A 15,587-nucleotide genomic window follows, 5' to 3' on the forward strand; every position below is an offset into this window, starting at 1 on the left:
TTGGCATGATACGCTTAGATATTTCAGCAGAAATATTTGAATTATACATGCAGCCGTAGCTGGCTGTTTGTGTGCCCGCTATAAAGTATTGAAGTCATTCTAATATGACAAATATTAGAATGACTATGGGGCACATAGTGTACCATATTTGACAGGCGGATTCAAATAAAAATAATAAAATGTATTTTGTGCTTGTGTGTTTATCCTCAGATCCAGAGTGTCTCCCAGGAGCCTGACTCCCCCTCAGTCACTCTGGTGTATGTGGTGAAAAATCAGGATTCAATACTTAACGGGACAATTTCCAGCAGTCTTCTCAACCAGCTCACTGCTGAGCTGGTGGGGTACTTTCTGTTCTACCCACCGCTGGTCATCGCTGAGCGTAAGTGCATCCATAATACACTCAATACACTTTTATCCATTTAGTTATTTTTTGCACTTACAGCTAAAGTGCTGTACATACATACTGTACATTGACACACAGTAATCGATTATTCATTGTAAGATAGCCATACAGATGCTTTTGGTTTTATTTTCCCCCATTTATGTTTATTGAAAGTTTTAGGTTTATGGCACCCAGAACAAATAGTAATGAAATTTAATTAGTGCATCTGCCATGTTGATTAGCAGAAACAGATTTTGTGAGCATTAAAGCATGCTTTACATCACTTCCAGTGTGGTTTGCTGCAGGTAGGAATCCCATTTTTGAGCAACCGCATTAACAGTTTATGGTACCCATAGACTGTATATAAAAGATGGTTGTAGCCACTGTAATGATCACCACAGGTGAAGTTAAACTTTGTGGCTGATCTGCACTACAAAAAAGCCATACATGTATTCAGATAATCCTTTAAAAATGCTCCAAAAGTCAGAGCCCGTTCTCACTCCCGAGGCGTAATGTAGTGACGACCTGTCAAGTCCAGAGGCCTTCCTGAGGAATGTGAAAGGTGACCTTCAGCGTTCTTTATGCTACGTGCCGGGTTATGGATGAAATCCAGTAGAATGATGCTCCCACGGTAATACACGTTCCAGCCATGTATTCCAGCCCTAACCCTTACCTTATCCCTAACCTTACCCAGCACTTTAATGACGTTAGATAGTGTTTTTCAAAGCGATTTAAGTAAAACAAATGTACATGTGTAGATTCATTCCAAACAGTTCTCATGTTTCCTCATTTTTCCGATCTTGTGATATATGGACGTGTTGGGTGCCCGGAAGCGTAATATACAGACGATTTGTCACCTAGTGTAAAATGTTACGCTTTGGGAGTGAGAATGTGTTGGAAGCCACCAACAGCACAATGTCGAGAGGTCTTTTAGAATCACTCCAGTTAGTGAAGGTGATGCTGATTGGCGCCATCGACCAATGAAATCAGTTACGCCACTCAAAGTTGTTATGAAGGGTTAAACTCTCTATTGTAGCATATCAGGCTAGAAACATGATGTTAATGGTGTTAGTTTTGCATTTAACAAGCAAATTGACTCACTTTTGGAGCCTCAAGTGGCCATTGGAGGAATTGCAGTTTTTAGTATTTCATTATTAATCACTGAGATTGTTACTTTGTGCAGCACACAAAGACTTCAACAGTCTAATTCAGAATAAATGATGTATAACCAGTAAATTAGAGTTCAGTTAGGGTGCTCAGTACTCATTCACTAGATCTACCTTCAAGCCATCTTAGAGTCGCGGCTGGATGATTATGATGCATTTCTAATCTTTTATAAAGGGCTGCAAGGGGAAATTAAAATGAGAAATTCATCATCGGGTGAGGCATGTTGCTCTGACAATTTAGAAAATATTAAGAAATATTACATTCACACTTTGCAATGTTTAGTTAAATGTCGCAGCAACACTTTAGCTGTATATGTCAATGCACTGTACCAGAGCTTATTATAACACTATCAAAATCAACCTCATCCACAGCTGCCATTGTCGGAGACTTAGGAGTGACATTTCAGAGTTTGGCCCGATTTGGCAAGATTGCTTTTGACATTATACTGACTTGACGTTATATTGCCCTAATGGGTGTGGTTTTTGTTGATGTTGTTGTTGTTGTTGTTTTTTTGTTTTTTTTAGCTCATTCTGACAAATCAGAAGGAGCCTCCTCTGCGTTGTCAGGGATAGTTTATAGCTGAAAAGGTGACTTTGTAGTTTTTGTTTTGCTGGTATCTTCATCACCTACTGAGAAGAACTTCAAATAAATAAATACGTTACATTTTTTATTTACCTTGCTCTGTTCCACTTTAATCAATATATCACCCCGAGGTAAATTTGAGGTAGGTTTGAACATGTTGTATATCTGCCTCAAAGATCCGAAACCAAGAAAATATCAGGGAATGTTTTTATTTATTTATTTTTTATGACTTGCTAGAGTGTTACACTCATTCTGGCAAGGCTGGAATGAAAACACAACAAGAACAGAGATGGTTCCCACATCCATGTGTATTTTTTGTCAGGTTTTAAGCAGCAGGAAGGGAACATGGGTGCAGAACATGACTTAGACAAAGGTTGGAGGCAGAGTGGAGGACTGCCTGTGTCGGATATCAGTATTGACTCAAGACGATCGAACACATGCAGAGCAGAAAGAGGCGTCAGAAGATGATGCTCTTGTTTGTTTTCTTCCCATAAAGCAGTTGTGAGTTTCTTCACGCTAATTCCTTTAGTCTTTACATAACCATTGTTCTTTTACTTAATCTGTGCTGCTTTGTGCTGCTGGCCTGAAACTGACATGGCATATGTAGGGTACCTTCGTGAACACTGACTACTGAGAACCAGTGAGTTCACTGCAGGGCGTTGCATGTTTCGTGACATAACAAATGTCTGACCTGCTTCTCTAAGGGGGAATTAAGGATTGGGTAACACTGATAAGAGGCATTTTCTAAAATATCATGGCTGATGCAGTTATTCCATTCTCATTATCAGAACATCCGATTCTGCTGTTTAATCAAACCTGCTGGGGTTTCATTTTTCCTTTAGCATCTGGTGTTGTGACGCGTGTCCTGCAGCAAAAATGAGACGAGTGAATGAAAGCATGGATAGGAGCAGTAGAAATGTAACTAACTACTTTAATGCAGTAGAGTTTTAATGTTATTTATTTATTCCATAACTATTCCTATGTCATGCTATATTTGATGCTTTTTTTACTTATTATTTTGCAGTTAAATTAACTAAAAACTCTCATTATTTGTTATGGTTTTTATGGTTGCTATAATGTGACATTAGCAGCATTCTGCATAAACAGTAAGATTATTTTAGGTACTCCTACAAAATGCAAGGTGCTACTCATTTTTTCCCCCCACATGCTTCAAAGAGCTCTCACCTAAGGCTTTCCTTGCAATATTTATATTTTTTCTAATTCAAGAAGAGTGATGGTCTTTTATCACATATATGTTAACAGAAAGAGGTCAAACTGTTTAGTTAGAGAGAAGAATAAAACAAACACCCAAAACAATGTTTGCATAGGACTCTGTGAAAGTGCATCCACGCTGCTTACATAGGAATTAAGAGGGTAAGTAGCAGACAGGTTCTGCTAATGAAATGCGCTTGATTAACTGATCATGAGCAAATGTGCCCACCTCTATAAAAGTGCAGGTTTTGGCAGCTTGCTCATCTGGAGCATTCAGGTCTGTTTTAATGCCAAGGAGGAAAAACATCAGCAATAATCTGGGAAGGCTTATAAAGTAATTTCAAAACAATTTGAAGTTGAGTGAGAAAGATTATTCACAAGTGGGAAACATTTAGGGCTGTTGTCAATCTTCGTTTGATGATTTGGGCTTGTTTTGCAGCCACACAATCTGGGAATCTTGCAGTTATTGAGCTGATGATGAACTCCTCTGTATACCAAAGTGTTCAATGTGAAGCCATCTGGCTGACAGCTAAAGCTAAGGAAAAAATGGGTCATTCAGCAGAACAAAAATCTCAGGAACAGCAGCAGATATACAACAGAGTGTGTGTGAAAAAGAAAAGAATCAAGGTGCTGCAGTGGCCCAGCCAAAGCCCAGACTTCAGCCTGAATGAAAGGCTGGCCCTAAGAGAGGCGTGCATAAACTAATGCCTGCAGGACTTTAATGAAGTGAAGCAACATTGGAAGGAGTGGGCCAAAAGAAATGTGATGGACTGATAAAGTCATATAGGAAATAATTATTTCAGCTTGTCATTATTATTAATAATTGAATTTAATTGAATTTAAATGTATTTAAATGTATTTTATTTGTATTTATGTATTTATATATTTAGCTACAAATACCTGAAGGTAGGTAGACTACAGGAAGGTGCTAACAAGTTAAAGAAATGATTAAGTTACCTGACTATATCAAGCATTACCTTGACAAAGGCCACTTTAGGGTACTATAGAGTAATTTGTGTTCTCTACTCAAATGAATAACCTGCAGTCACCTCTGTCACTTCAAGTGTTTCATTCAGTTAAAAAAAACAAACCCAAAAAACAGTGCAACTCCTGAAGATCTTTACAGTAAACATTAATTATTGCAGTAGCTGACGCAGACTCTACAAACATATGTAAATGACCATAGACCCCAAAGATGAGCCACAGGAGCTCTGTTTGTATTCCGGTCTTGTCTCTACTGCCATCTGTGAGATTTTGAAAGGGCAAACAGCTGTACAGCTCCGATCATCTCGATCGTGCCATCGGCAGTCTGTTGACCACGTCCCCCGAATGAGCTAATTTTAGCCCGGTGAGATTAGATTAGTATCTATTTGTGCATGCTCTCAACACCCAAAGGGCTCAAACATCACACTTCACCTAGTCACATGCAAACCCACTTGGCATCACCACGGAAACAGTGTCTGTTCTCTTAAAAGCAGCATGTTTTTCTAGGGAAACAGTGAGCGAATGGTTTTGTATATAATAATCTAAAAACATAATTAAATGAACAAATGGGCGGAAATGATCATATGCAGGTCACTGTATTGGTCAGAAAAATTAACTATAGTTATACTGAGATTCATATGAACAGTCTGTTTGCATACAGAGGAGCATATAGTCATTTAAGTGTTTGCATTTTTGAGGATTAAAGGGCAACCTTATAGTATAATTATATTTTTTAATCTTTCACCAGGTGTATTTAATTATTCTTCAAAGTACAGGCTAAAGTATGCTGCGTGCCTGTAAAGCAGTGAAGGCATGTGTAATGTGAATTTAATTAGCTGCCATAGGGAATGACTGTGCGTGTTTGAGCCTGTCTCCTTATAGAGTGTCTGCATTTGCTTTGGTGTGTATCCTTACCTTCAGGTCAGTGAGATGTCTAAATTATTCTCATTATAATGTTGTCTAAACTGAGATTAATTTGGGGGAAAAAAAAAAAAACCAACACCTTCCTGTGCTAACTATAGGTTAGCGTGACTGAATTTTGGCAGCGTACATCTGAGGGAGCTTTGATCTCACGTGGTTATTATATCGTGCTGCTTTAGCTGTCAGTCAAACAAATGATGCAATTCTTTGCGAATCCTTGTTTTCCCTCAAACAAACTTGCTGTTCAGAATATAAAGCACTTCATCCCCTGGATTCAGTGGGAGCAGGTGTGGCTTGAGCGATTGATAGAAATAAAACAGAGAAACAAAAGATTTTAGGTTTCATATTAAGAATTCTATGTCTGCGTTCATAAGGTAAACAGATGAAACTGAGGCTAAAAAAGTATACACATGTCCATGTATTACCATGAATGCAGAAACTAGTTCAATTAAAACAATCCAATAGACGCCAATCTGCTCACTATCCTCTGTGTCTAAACCCTTACTGTGGTTGCTGATAACAACACAGCGCCCTCAATTCCTCAGTTACTTTCACCACTCACTCGTAGCATCTGGCTTCAGAGAAGCAAAATGATTACGGTCATAAAGCTCTTTGTCACATTTTAAAGTGACAGTGTTAATGTGAGGATGGCTGCATCTGTCTTTTATATATAGCCTATGGAAAATGCTCACTCGATAATATGTCAATCTACAGGTGAAAATAGTCCACAGGCAATAATATTACACTTGTTGAGAAATGGCATTTTTCTAGATAGTAGAAGTAGCTTTTTGCTTTTATTTTTTCATCTGATTCTTCTTCAAGTTTCTTCCTCTTTTTTTCCAGCTGTTGTGTTGATGAAATCAGAGCGCTGGAGTCATCTGCACATTGAGCAGGTTCTCAAAGTGAATGAGTCTAAACTTTCACACTTCGGTGCGGATTGTCTTATGTGTTTACGCGAACTTGTTTAACTCGAGAGGACAGCGCAGTGAATATGAACTCGTTCAGATACAGAGACGTCAGGCAGACAGGACGCGGGCTGATAACAGCTACTGCATCATGTAATGCCACTGACTCAGGCTAAACACTCAATGCTCGGCAAGCAGCCAGCTCAGAGGAGTTAGGTGGAGACAGATGGTAAAACAGGCAGATGGGAAATAAGGAGGGAGAGCTTGACGGATGAAGAGGACACAGAAAGAGGTCGACAGGCTGAGGGAGTGATGATGTGTGTGTATAAAAGCAGAAGGAGACGGCCGGGTGGACAGAAAGGAGCCGGCGTTTTAGGAAATGAATACACTGACAGGTAAACAAGCAGAGAGTGAGTTGCTAACAGAAGCACGCGAGCGGGAAGGAAGACTGAAGGCTAGTGTAGACGTGAGAGGTAAAGGAAATCAAAGCAGATAATGAAACCTGACCTACACTGCTGTGTAATAATTATAGTACATCAGCAGAGGAGATGTGTAGCTCAATTATTTATTAATTATGATTTAATTGTTACCCGGGAAAATAAACTTGGAAGTAATAATAATAATAATAATAATGGATTGCATTTATATAGCGCTTTTCGGGGCCCTCAAAGCGCTTTACAATTCAACTATTCATTCACTCTCACATTCACACACTGGTGGAGGCAGCTACAGTTGTAGCCACAGCTGCCCTGGGGCAGACTAACAGAAGCGAGGCTGCCATATCGCACCATCGGCCCCTCTGGCCAACACCAGTAGATTTAATAATCTATTAAAATACATAGGATTGGGCACCGGATCGTGGAAACTACCTGCTTCCCCGCTATGTTTAATAAAGTAGCCAAGACAGACCTCATGAGAAGCGGGCCACATATGCAGTACGCCTTATAAGTAACTTTTAAAAGATCATAATATATCTCATTCAAACTATATATGTCTATATGACATTTATACATATATATTTATATCATCTCTTTCTCATTGTCTTTCTCCTCCACTGTTCTCTATCCTTGCTCATTTCAAACCTCTTCTGAAGGGCTCTAACACACAAAAATGTCCATAAATTTATTATCAGTATTGTCACAATCATTTAGCGTCAGCAGATTAGCCATGTGACCCTCCGGTCTCCTGCCAGGTGACAAGAGCTTGCAAAACAACAACAACAATAACAGCTGGTTATATGCTAACACTATAGCAGCTGATGTTAGGCTCTGGTGTTCTAAAAATCAGAGTTTCTCTCTGATAAATTGGTTGATTACATTCTCACATCGTATTCGCTGAGCCCGCAATATTAGATCTAAGATTCAGTAAGGCTGGCTAACTAATAATGGCAAAAACCAGTTCGGGATATCCTCAAAAACTCATTTTAGTATCGCTTTCGTCAGACAGCAGTGAGCTTCACTAACTCATTAATTCATATTAGACTCTTTTCAAAAGGTTTTACAGCCTCCTCCAGAGTAAATAGACGTTTACTGCTGAGGTAAACAGCAGGCTGACAGCCTACACTCTCTACCGATGAATGGTGTCCAGGGTTTTTGAGGTGACTCAGGGGTGAAAAAGTAAAAATACTGCAAATTGAATCTCTCTTGGAAGACTAAAATATGTTTTTACTACAGTGGCTATCATTGCTAGGGTTATGCATTTGAATTGGGAGGGCTAAGAAAAAACAATTCAATTGACTGCAGTATACAATCTACTGACATCCAGGGGTGAACGTTTTCAAACGTTACCTTTAACAAAGGATTTTTTTCTATTTCTGTTCCACATGGGTTCAACATCCTCAACAGTTTAAAAACAAAAAACTGCAACTCACGCCATAAAAGTGTAAACCAGAAATAAATAAATAAATAAAAATACGATCTTAGGGAACTGTCAGTGTTATTATTTATAGAAAGGAGCTCCATCCAAAATCAGAAGTTCTGGTCTGCATGTGTGTATCTTTAGAAAATACTAAAAAATATCCCAAAGTAAATTTTAGATGGTAAAAAGACTCAAATGAGACTTTCCCATATTTCTATGAATTTTGTTATTGTTTTTACTTCAGATTAGATGGCAAACTGCATTTCATTGTTTGTGTTAGATACTTTATCAAAGACAATAAATTGAATCTAATCTAATCTAACCCCCTATTTCTGTCTCTCTGTCTCCAGCTCTTGAGTATCATAATCTCAACACGTCTGCAGCAACCAAGAACTACTGGGTCATAACGGGTAAATTGCACGCATGCACGCACGCACACACACACACACACACACACACACACACACACACACATGGACTGAGGTGCTGCTTGGTGATCAGTGGTAATCAAGAGCTGCATCGATTGGACAAAACAGCAGTTAGTTAAATGCCTGCCGCGTGCTGTTGTGCAATTCAGCACAATGGTATTGGATCTTTACATTTTCCTTTCCTCTCCTCTTGAGCCCCCCCCCCCCCCCCCCCCCATTCCCACCTCCCTTTGCACCCCCCCCTCGCCCGCTTAAGCTCTCCGTGTCAGAGTGTCTTTAGCTGCTCTGTTCCCGGGAAAACCTATTGATGTATAATTCACAGCTTCCTGACCGGGGCAGAGGGAGAGATCACTTCACATCACATCATGGCAGGGTGTGAATGATTCTGAAGTGTGTGTGTGTGTCTGTGTGTCTGTCCACAGATTCATCTCACTTATGGCCTCTAATAAGAGACGCGCACTCAAGATCAAGATTGATGCAAGCACCTTCATCTGTTTGTGCGTGTGTGTTTGTTTATATGTTTGTGTGTGTGTGATACAGACAGACTGTTTGCTCTGTGTGCCGCTGTAGCCCTGATAGAAGTTTCAAGATGATCAGCTATTAAATTGAAGGGACAATCACCCAGTCCTCTCTGATAGCCCACTCATCTCCTGTCTGCTTGTTTCTCTTATCTATTTTCCTTCTTTTTTCTCAAGTATTAATACTGTCTTCAGCTAATTTGTCTTTACACTCTCATTCTCTCTCTTTATCACCTCCTCACACCTATTTTCTCTTTTCCTCCCTTTGCTCTTGTCCTGTTTGTATTTTCCTTCCTGTCCTCCATCTCTTCACTTGTCTCCGGTTTCTCTTCTCTTTGACTGCCTGAACCCCCCCCCCCCCCTTCAAAATCCCTCCTCTGTCCTCTCTTGTCTCAACTCACAGTGATCCAGGATGTAGACAGCTCCTCCCTGGAGGTCAACTACCAAAGCTTTGCCAGTCTTATGGAGCAACGGCTAGCTGAGCTCTTCCTGGTGGCTGGCAGGCAGGGCCCTCGGACGGCGAGATCCCGGCGGGCCACCACTGTGGGGGGCTACACCGTACAGGTAGGTGGAAATGGGATTTGTGGATCTCAGTGTGTGGCTGTGATGATGGCGTCTTCTGCTTCCTCCATACGGGAAGAAAAACACTTTGCACCTCTATAAGTTTCATCACCTTTTGTATTTAGAAACTGGTACACAGTGTTCACCTACTCAGGTTTATTTTTTTAGAGATTCAGGTTTAGCTTTAATCTTTTATTAAGATAGCTCTAGGTATTGGGATTTCACATTCGGTCTGTAGACATCTACCTTTTTCCAGAAAATGTGGGACAGAGTCTCAGAAGCTCACAGTAGAATCTGGTTTCTAAACTCCTTTCTGTGCTTCAAAAACAAATTAATATGTATATTTACTGGAAAAATATAACAATAATTATAGTCATGGTTGTCTTTGATATGCCTTCACTCTGCTTATACAATCTGTAATTTACTGTAATTCACATTACACATGTCTTTGCTGTACTAACGATGCTCAAAGTGGTGATATAGAGGACCTACTATGATAATTTCAAGCAACATAATTTTGTTCTTATATTACACTTTGGTAGCTTTGCACAACTCACAGTTCATAATAATCAAAAATCTTGGTTCCTCTGTTCATCCTGAGTTTTAAGTTTCTGTTTCCCCTCCCTCTAAGCCATGCAAAATTTCAATGTAATAAATAACATTCACATTTGCCCTGGAAGAACTATCAATGAACATAGTGTCAGTATCATTCCCTGAACCCCCTTCTGGCAGGGCTTTGGGAAATTGCAAACTTACTATTTGTGAAAGTCTGCATGTCCCTGGACAGCTCCAGATTTAGCACCCTGGACAGCGCTACTGACAGTAGTCAGCGGGGACGGGTTTCAAAACTGTTGTTGCGTTCAAGAATGCTGATATTCTGAGCGCATAAACTGCAGGGGAGCATGAAGTACGCTGCCAGAAAACTGACATGGAAAGGGCAAACTTTATGAAAACTGAGACACACTACAATGTCAAACCTTTAAAAGCAGTACCCAAATATTTAAATAAAGTCTTAAATTTGTCATAAATAGGTCTCAAGTGCCAGTAAGTTAATTTTCATTGTGTTTTTCTAGTAAAACCCTGTGTGTGTGTGTGTGTGTGTGTGTGTGTGTGTGTGTGTGTGTGTGTGTGTGTGTGTGTGTGTGTGTGTGTGTGTGTGTGTGTGTGTGTGTGCGTGCATGACTTTTGGGGATTTGTCACCTCCTGGCTCCACTGCTCCATATTGTGCAAATTAAGACAATGTTTGACTCTTCCTGGGCCTTATGCCTTACACACCCGTAAGGTTTTATGGTTGCCATGGATGACCGGTTTTATGCTTGCAAAGTGGAGGAGGGAGAGGCTGGCAGAGAGAGACAGAAAGGGTGGTGCGGGGTGTAGCCAGTGGAGAAATCATCCAGCCATTTAATAACACACATCCCTTCTTCTTATGACAAAATCAAATTACCGGACTTTATTAAACCGTGTAATGTTTGTCAAATTAAAAATGGTGTTTGATGTATGATGAAAGGAAATTGAGATTTCAAGTGACTCAGTTATCCTCGAGTGTCTTCCCCAAGTGTAGTTATCTTCCACCAAATGCTCGACGTGATTAAAGCAACTGAGCTGATTCAGAGTTTTGATTGGGCCACCAGCAAGAATTTTTAATCCTTTGCTCGGTAGAGAGAAAGAGAGTTTGGATTTTGTGTTAAATCTTGCCATATAATATGTTTTATGAGTATGAACTGTGGTAAAACATTTTTTTCTCATATTACTCAAGGTTTTATGACATCCCCATTCTCTTGCAGATGGTGAGCATGCGTAGACTTCCCGGTCCCAAGAACCCAGCAGAGATGACCTACTATGCCCAGCTGAATGGAGCACCCATCTCTGGAACCACAGCTGCTAAGACACTGAGCAGTCTGGACTCCCAGACCATGGCTCTGACCCTGGGATACTTTGTACAAGTCCAGGCTGAACGTAAGCTTCTCATTATACTCCTCCAGTATTCAGTTACATTGTCATATATCATGAATATCAGGGACCAGGCAAGTCACACAAAAGAGGGCTTTATTTATCCCAGTGTCACTATGCATAAAAGCTATTTTAATGTAACAAAATGTAAGTGTCAGTTTTTTGGCTATGACCATGTTGATTGTTGTAGCCAGAAAGCTAGCTAGGGTGCAAGCTAGGCTGAGCAGGCTTAGCTTGTCAAAAACTACCAAAACTGGTAAGTTATAAATTCACCCAGCATAGACTAGTTATGACATATTGGCTATAAAGATCAAAGCTGTTGTTTGGATCAGCCTGTAAACATGCATTGCTGTAAATATGGGCATTTTTGTGGAGACTCATTTTTGAAGCCAGGCTCAAGTGGCCACTTCAGAAACTGCAGTTTTTAGGACTTTGGCTTAGTTTTTCATGCCTGCAGTATAACACTAACATTAGCTTTAAATTGTGTGTATCTTTGTGATAAAAAACAAAACAAAATGTAGAAGGACTTTATTTGTAAATTTGTGAACTAGAGTTGATACAATTGCTTTTCTTGTTACCTCTCCTCTTACAGTTGCTAACTACTAAGTATGCTCGCAAAATATATGCTAAATTAGTAGTATAGTATTGTTATCAACTTAAACCATAGTGGGGTGCAATTTGGGAAATAACAAGCGGGCTATTTTTTTTCCTTAATACCAACTGTATATTTATAGCATAATTATGAGCTTCCAACAAACAGGTTCAGAACCTAAATATATAACCAGTGTTTACAAGAATATTTATATAATAAAAGGTGTCTGTGAAGGTTCTCAGTCATCCAGGTCATCGTAGTCAAAGGAGCTTGCAAAGAAAAGCGTCTGGACTTCTTTAAGTTGCTTGAAGACGTTTCACCTCTCATCCGAGAAGCTTCTTCAGTTCTAAGGTCAAATGAGTTTCCTCCCCAGACGCCTTAATGCCCACTCACATCCTGGGCCATCTGACCTCAGGAATTCGCATGATAAGGTGGGGCCAGGTTTCACAACGAGCTCACCCGAAACTCTGGCTGATTGGGACCCACACCCAGTTTCACACCTTGGCTCAGGCGATTAGAGGATCATCAGGGGGTCCTTTTGTCCCTCTGTGGGGGGGAAACTCCCACTAGGTTTAAATCTGGGACTCTCCACCATTTGACCTTAGAACTGAAGAAGCTTCTCGGATGAGAGGTGAAACGTCTTCAAGCAACTTAAAGAAGTCCAGACGCTTTTCTTTGAAAGCTCCTTTGACTATAATAAAAGGTATTTTTTAAAAGAATTAAATACACAATGTAATAATTGTATTTAGTAAGTTTTGACAAGAAAGATAATGTAAGGAGTTTCAAAACAGGTTTGCTGGTTGTTTGTGGCATTTTTTGGTTTTGTCACAGCTTATTGAGGTGGAAATGCAGTTTTTGGGACAAACACAAGCTTCACAGCCTGTTAAAAAAGCAGCTGTTAAAATTTTTCGGGGTGTTCATCAGGCTGAAAATCTAGTTTTACAAGCAGTGATTTTAGCTCTCTGTAGTTACCTGCTTAGGAATTGCAGCTGCTATAGTAAATTTTGATCTGTTGTTTTAAATCCTTGATGTAAAGGTCCTAAATGAATGCATAATTTGTCAAAGTTGAAATGTGTAATCCAAGTACATATTGATCAACTATTGATGTTTTTGCACAGTAGACGGATTAATGACGGCTGCATTTCACTTTGGAGCGGCTCTACTGTCATGCATGCTGGTTCACTGTCACGGCTTACGGGATCACTTTATGGCAGAGAGTGAAAGATGACTCCATTAAGTTATTAATGTTTCATTAAGTGCTTTTCCTGCTGTGACAAGTCAAAATGTCTGGTGTAAAAAAGATCTGTTCCCATTTGTTCTAACACTTGCAGATTTTAGTCTAGAATTTAGAATTAATTAGCATAAAAATAGGAGCAATGAAGTACGTGGACCTTTTTTTCTTTGAATATTAACACAAATCTTGTCAGTGTGAGATATTATAGACGCAGAATCAACTCACAGAGCACATTTCTCATTTAGTAGCAGTTGTAGAGACCCCACACTGCTAAAACATTCCTCTTTAGGAGAGATCTGCTAAACTTGGGCACAGCAGTGTTGGCTTACTGTGACATTTGGGTTTAAATTAACTTTCAGTTATACTCAGTGCATCTAAAAGAGCTTTGAATGAAATAGAAATAAAATAACGCATAACAGGATTTTCTAAATTAAGAAGACGCTGTAGTTAGATATGCTTTTCAGGTCAGTTTTCTTTGAGTAACTATTGTTCGTATTGTTTGTGCTGGAGAGGACAAAATGTTCCCCCTTACCTTTTCTCCCTCTGAGTTATACAGAAACTGGAAAGACACCAACAACCATGTGTGCCCTTCACAGCTCCTCCACACAGTGTTTGGGCAGGGAGCTGAACACAGTGTTCCTGTAAAATTCATTTGCTTTGCTTTCATGGCCTCAGTGGAAACCATCTACATTAATTCTTGTAATGGAGATGCATCCATTTGGTAAACTGCTGTGTTGAAGAGAAACTCAGAGAAATATGTTATTAGTTCAAAACTCTGGTGAACTTCAAGTTGTTGCCTGATTTTGATATTGGATATACATTCAAAACAAGCAATCCCTGTCATCTAAAAGCTCAGGCTTCAGACTCTCTACACGCTTTATTTTCCCACAGCTTTTTATACTCCTAGATTTTTATGACGTCATAGAGTAGTGATGTCTTTAATATGCTCATCTCTGGCAGACAGCATTGACTGTGTGATTTTAATTCAGTGCCACGTCTCTCTCTCTTAAAACCTCTGGGTCTTATGCAGAAGCCACACCCACCTGCTGTTTAAATTGTTTTACTTGTGCTGAAGAGCCAATCAGATGTTGCCTTGTTTCAGGCAGTGGCTTAGCATCAATGTCCAGCATATTTTGAGCTGTGAATCATGCATAGCCTTGCTAGTGAAGTCCAAGAAGGAAAAACATGGAGGTGGAAAAGAGATTGTTAATGAGGCATCTGGGAAAACCGCCTGAATCAGTTTACCTAATAAGCTCTTGTAAAGATATTTAATTAACTTGTTATACAGTGTATTGTTTTTAATGACTGAACCCATTTGTGTTCGTGTGCAGCTGTGGTAAAGACACCGCCCAGCAACCTGTGGATCATGGCCGTTCTGACGCCTCTCTTCTTATTGATGGTGGTGATCGGGATGGTGGCCTTCATTCTGTGTAAGAGAAACAGGGTCCTTTTTAAAACGGGCGCCTTCAGGACCTTTAAAACTCGATCCAAGGTAAGATTTTATCCCTTTCTCCTGCCTTTATTTATTGCCCTTTGTGTTTGTGTCTGTCCACTTTTTCTCTCCCTTTGCTGCTTTTTCTGCTCCTTTCTCCCCTCCTGCTATAAATACTGCAGCTCAACTGTTGCAGTATTTATAGCAGAAGAGGAAAAAAATAATTAACCTAAAATATCTAAATGTCATTGCTTCACTTTAACAAATCCCAATACTAGAAATTGGATCTTCTAAAATATTACATAACCCTGTTATGAGTGACAAACTGCGCAGAGTAACGAGTGTGTTAAGCCGTTCCTTCAGGTCAGAAAAATGAATCCCATCTGTCCCGGAATTACTCATTTGTTTTCTCACTGCCCAATAGCCCATGGTTACTGCTAATCATGCATGCTGCAAAGACCAAATGACCAAAAGGAAATGGGCAGGCCCTGTTGTGCTAGAAGTGGACCTTAGGGTAATGTTGGCCCTTTCACAATAATAGCATTCAGCCAACATGAGCCAGTGTGAGGTTAAGTAAAAGTCAATCATTTGCAATGGGCATGTTTGTTATGGATTGCTACCAGCTGGGTTTGATCGGGTCAGGTTGACACCGTGCAGCACATGACGCCAGAACAACAGCTGCTGGTGTCACTGCAGTCAGTTAAGTGCTAAACAAGCAGCGAGCCTGCCAGCCTTATTTCTTCAGAAAATTCTTGCAGGGGTGTTCAGAATTTGATCGCCTTTAAGTTCAAATTCGATATCATCATTAGGTCTCCACTCCAGCACATGCATTGACTTGACTTATGGGATGTGGCTGGTTGTA

General features: G+C 39.9%; 1 protein-coding gene across 1 annotated transcript in view; it reads left to right on the forward strand.

Annotated features, from left to right (window-relative positions):
• The window catches only part of kiaa1549la (KIAA1549-like a), a 120,996-nt gene that overhangs the window by 59,421 nt on the left and 45,988 nt on the right, over nt 1-15,587 (forward strand). The window contains exons 8-12 of the mRNA XM_085414807.1: nt 211-379; nt 8,361-8,420; nt 9,360-9,520; nt 11,302-11,473; nt 14,625-14,785. Coding sequence (XP_085270933.1) covers nt 211-379; nt 8,361-8,420; nt 9,360-9,520; nt 11,302-11,473; nt 14,625-14,785 — 723 coding nt within the window. The remainder of the gene's footprint in view (nt 1-210; nt 380-8,360; nt 8,421-9,359; nt 9,521-11,301; nt 11,474-14,624; nt 14,786-15,587) is intronic.

The sequence above is a fragment of the Rhamphochromis longiceps genome, linkage group LG7, assembly GCF_057381845.1.
Source record: "Rhamphochromis longiceps isolate RC_006_pf linkage group LG7, R_longiceps_female_GT1.1, whole genome shotgun sequence".
Taxonomy (NCBI): domain Eukaryota; kingdom Metazoa; phylum Chordata; class Actinopteri; order Cichliformes; family Cichlidae; genus Rhamphochromis; species Rhamphochromis longiceps.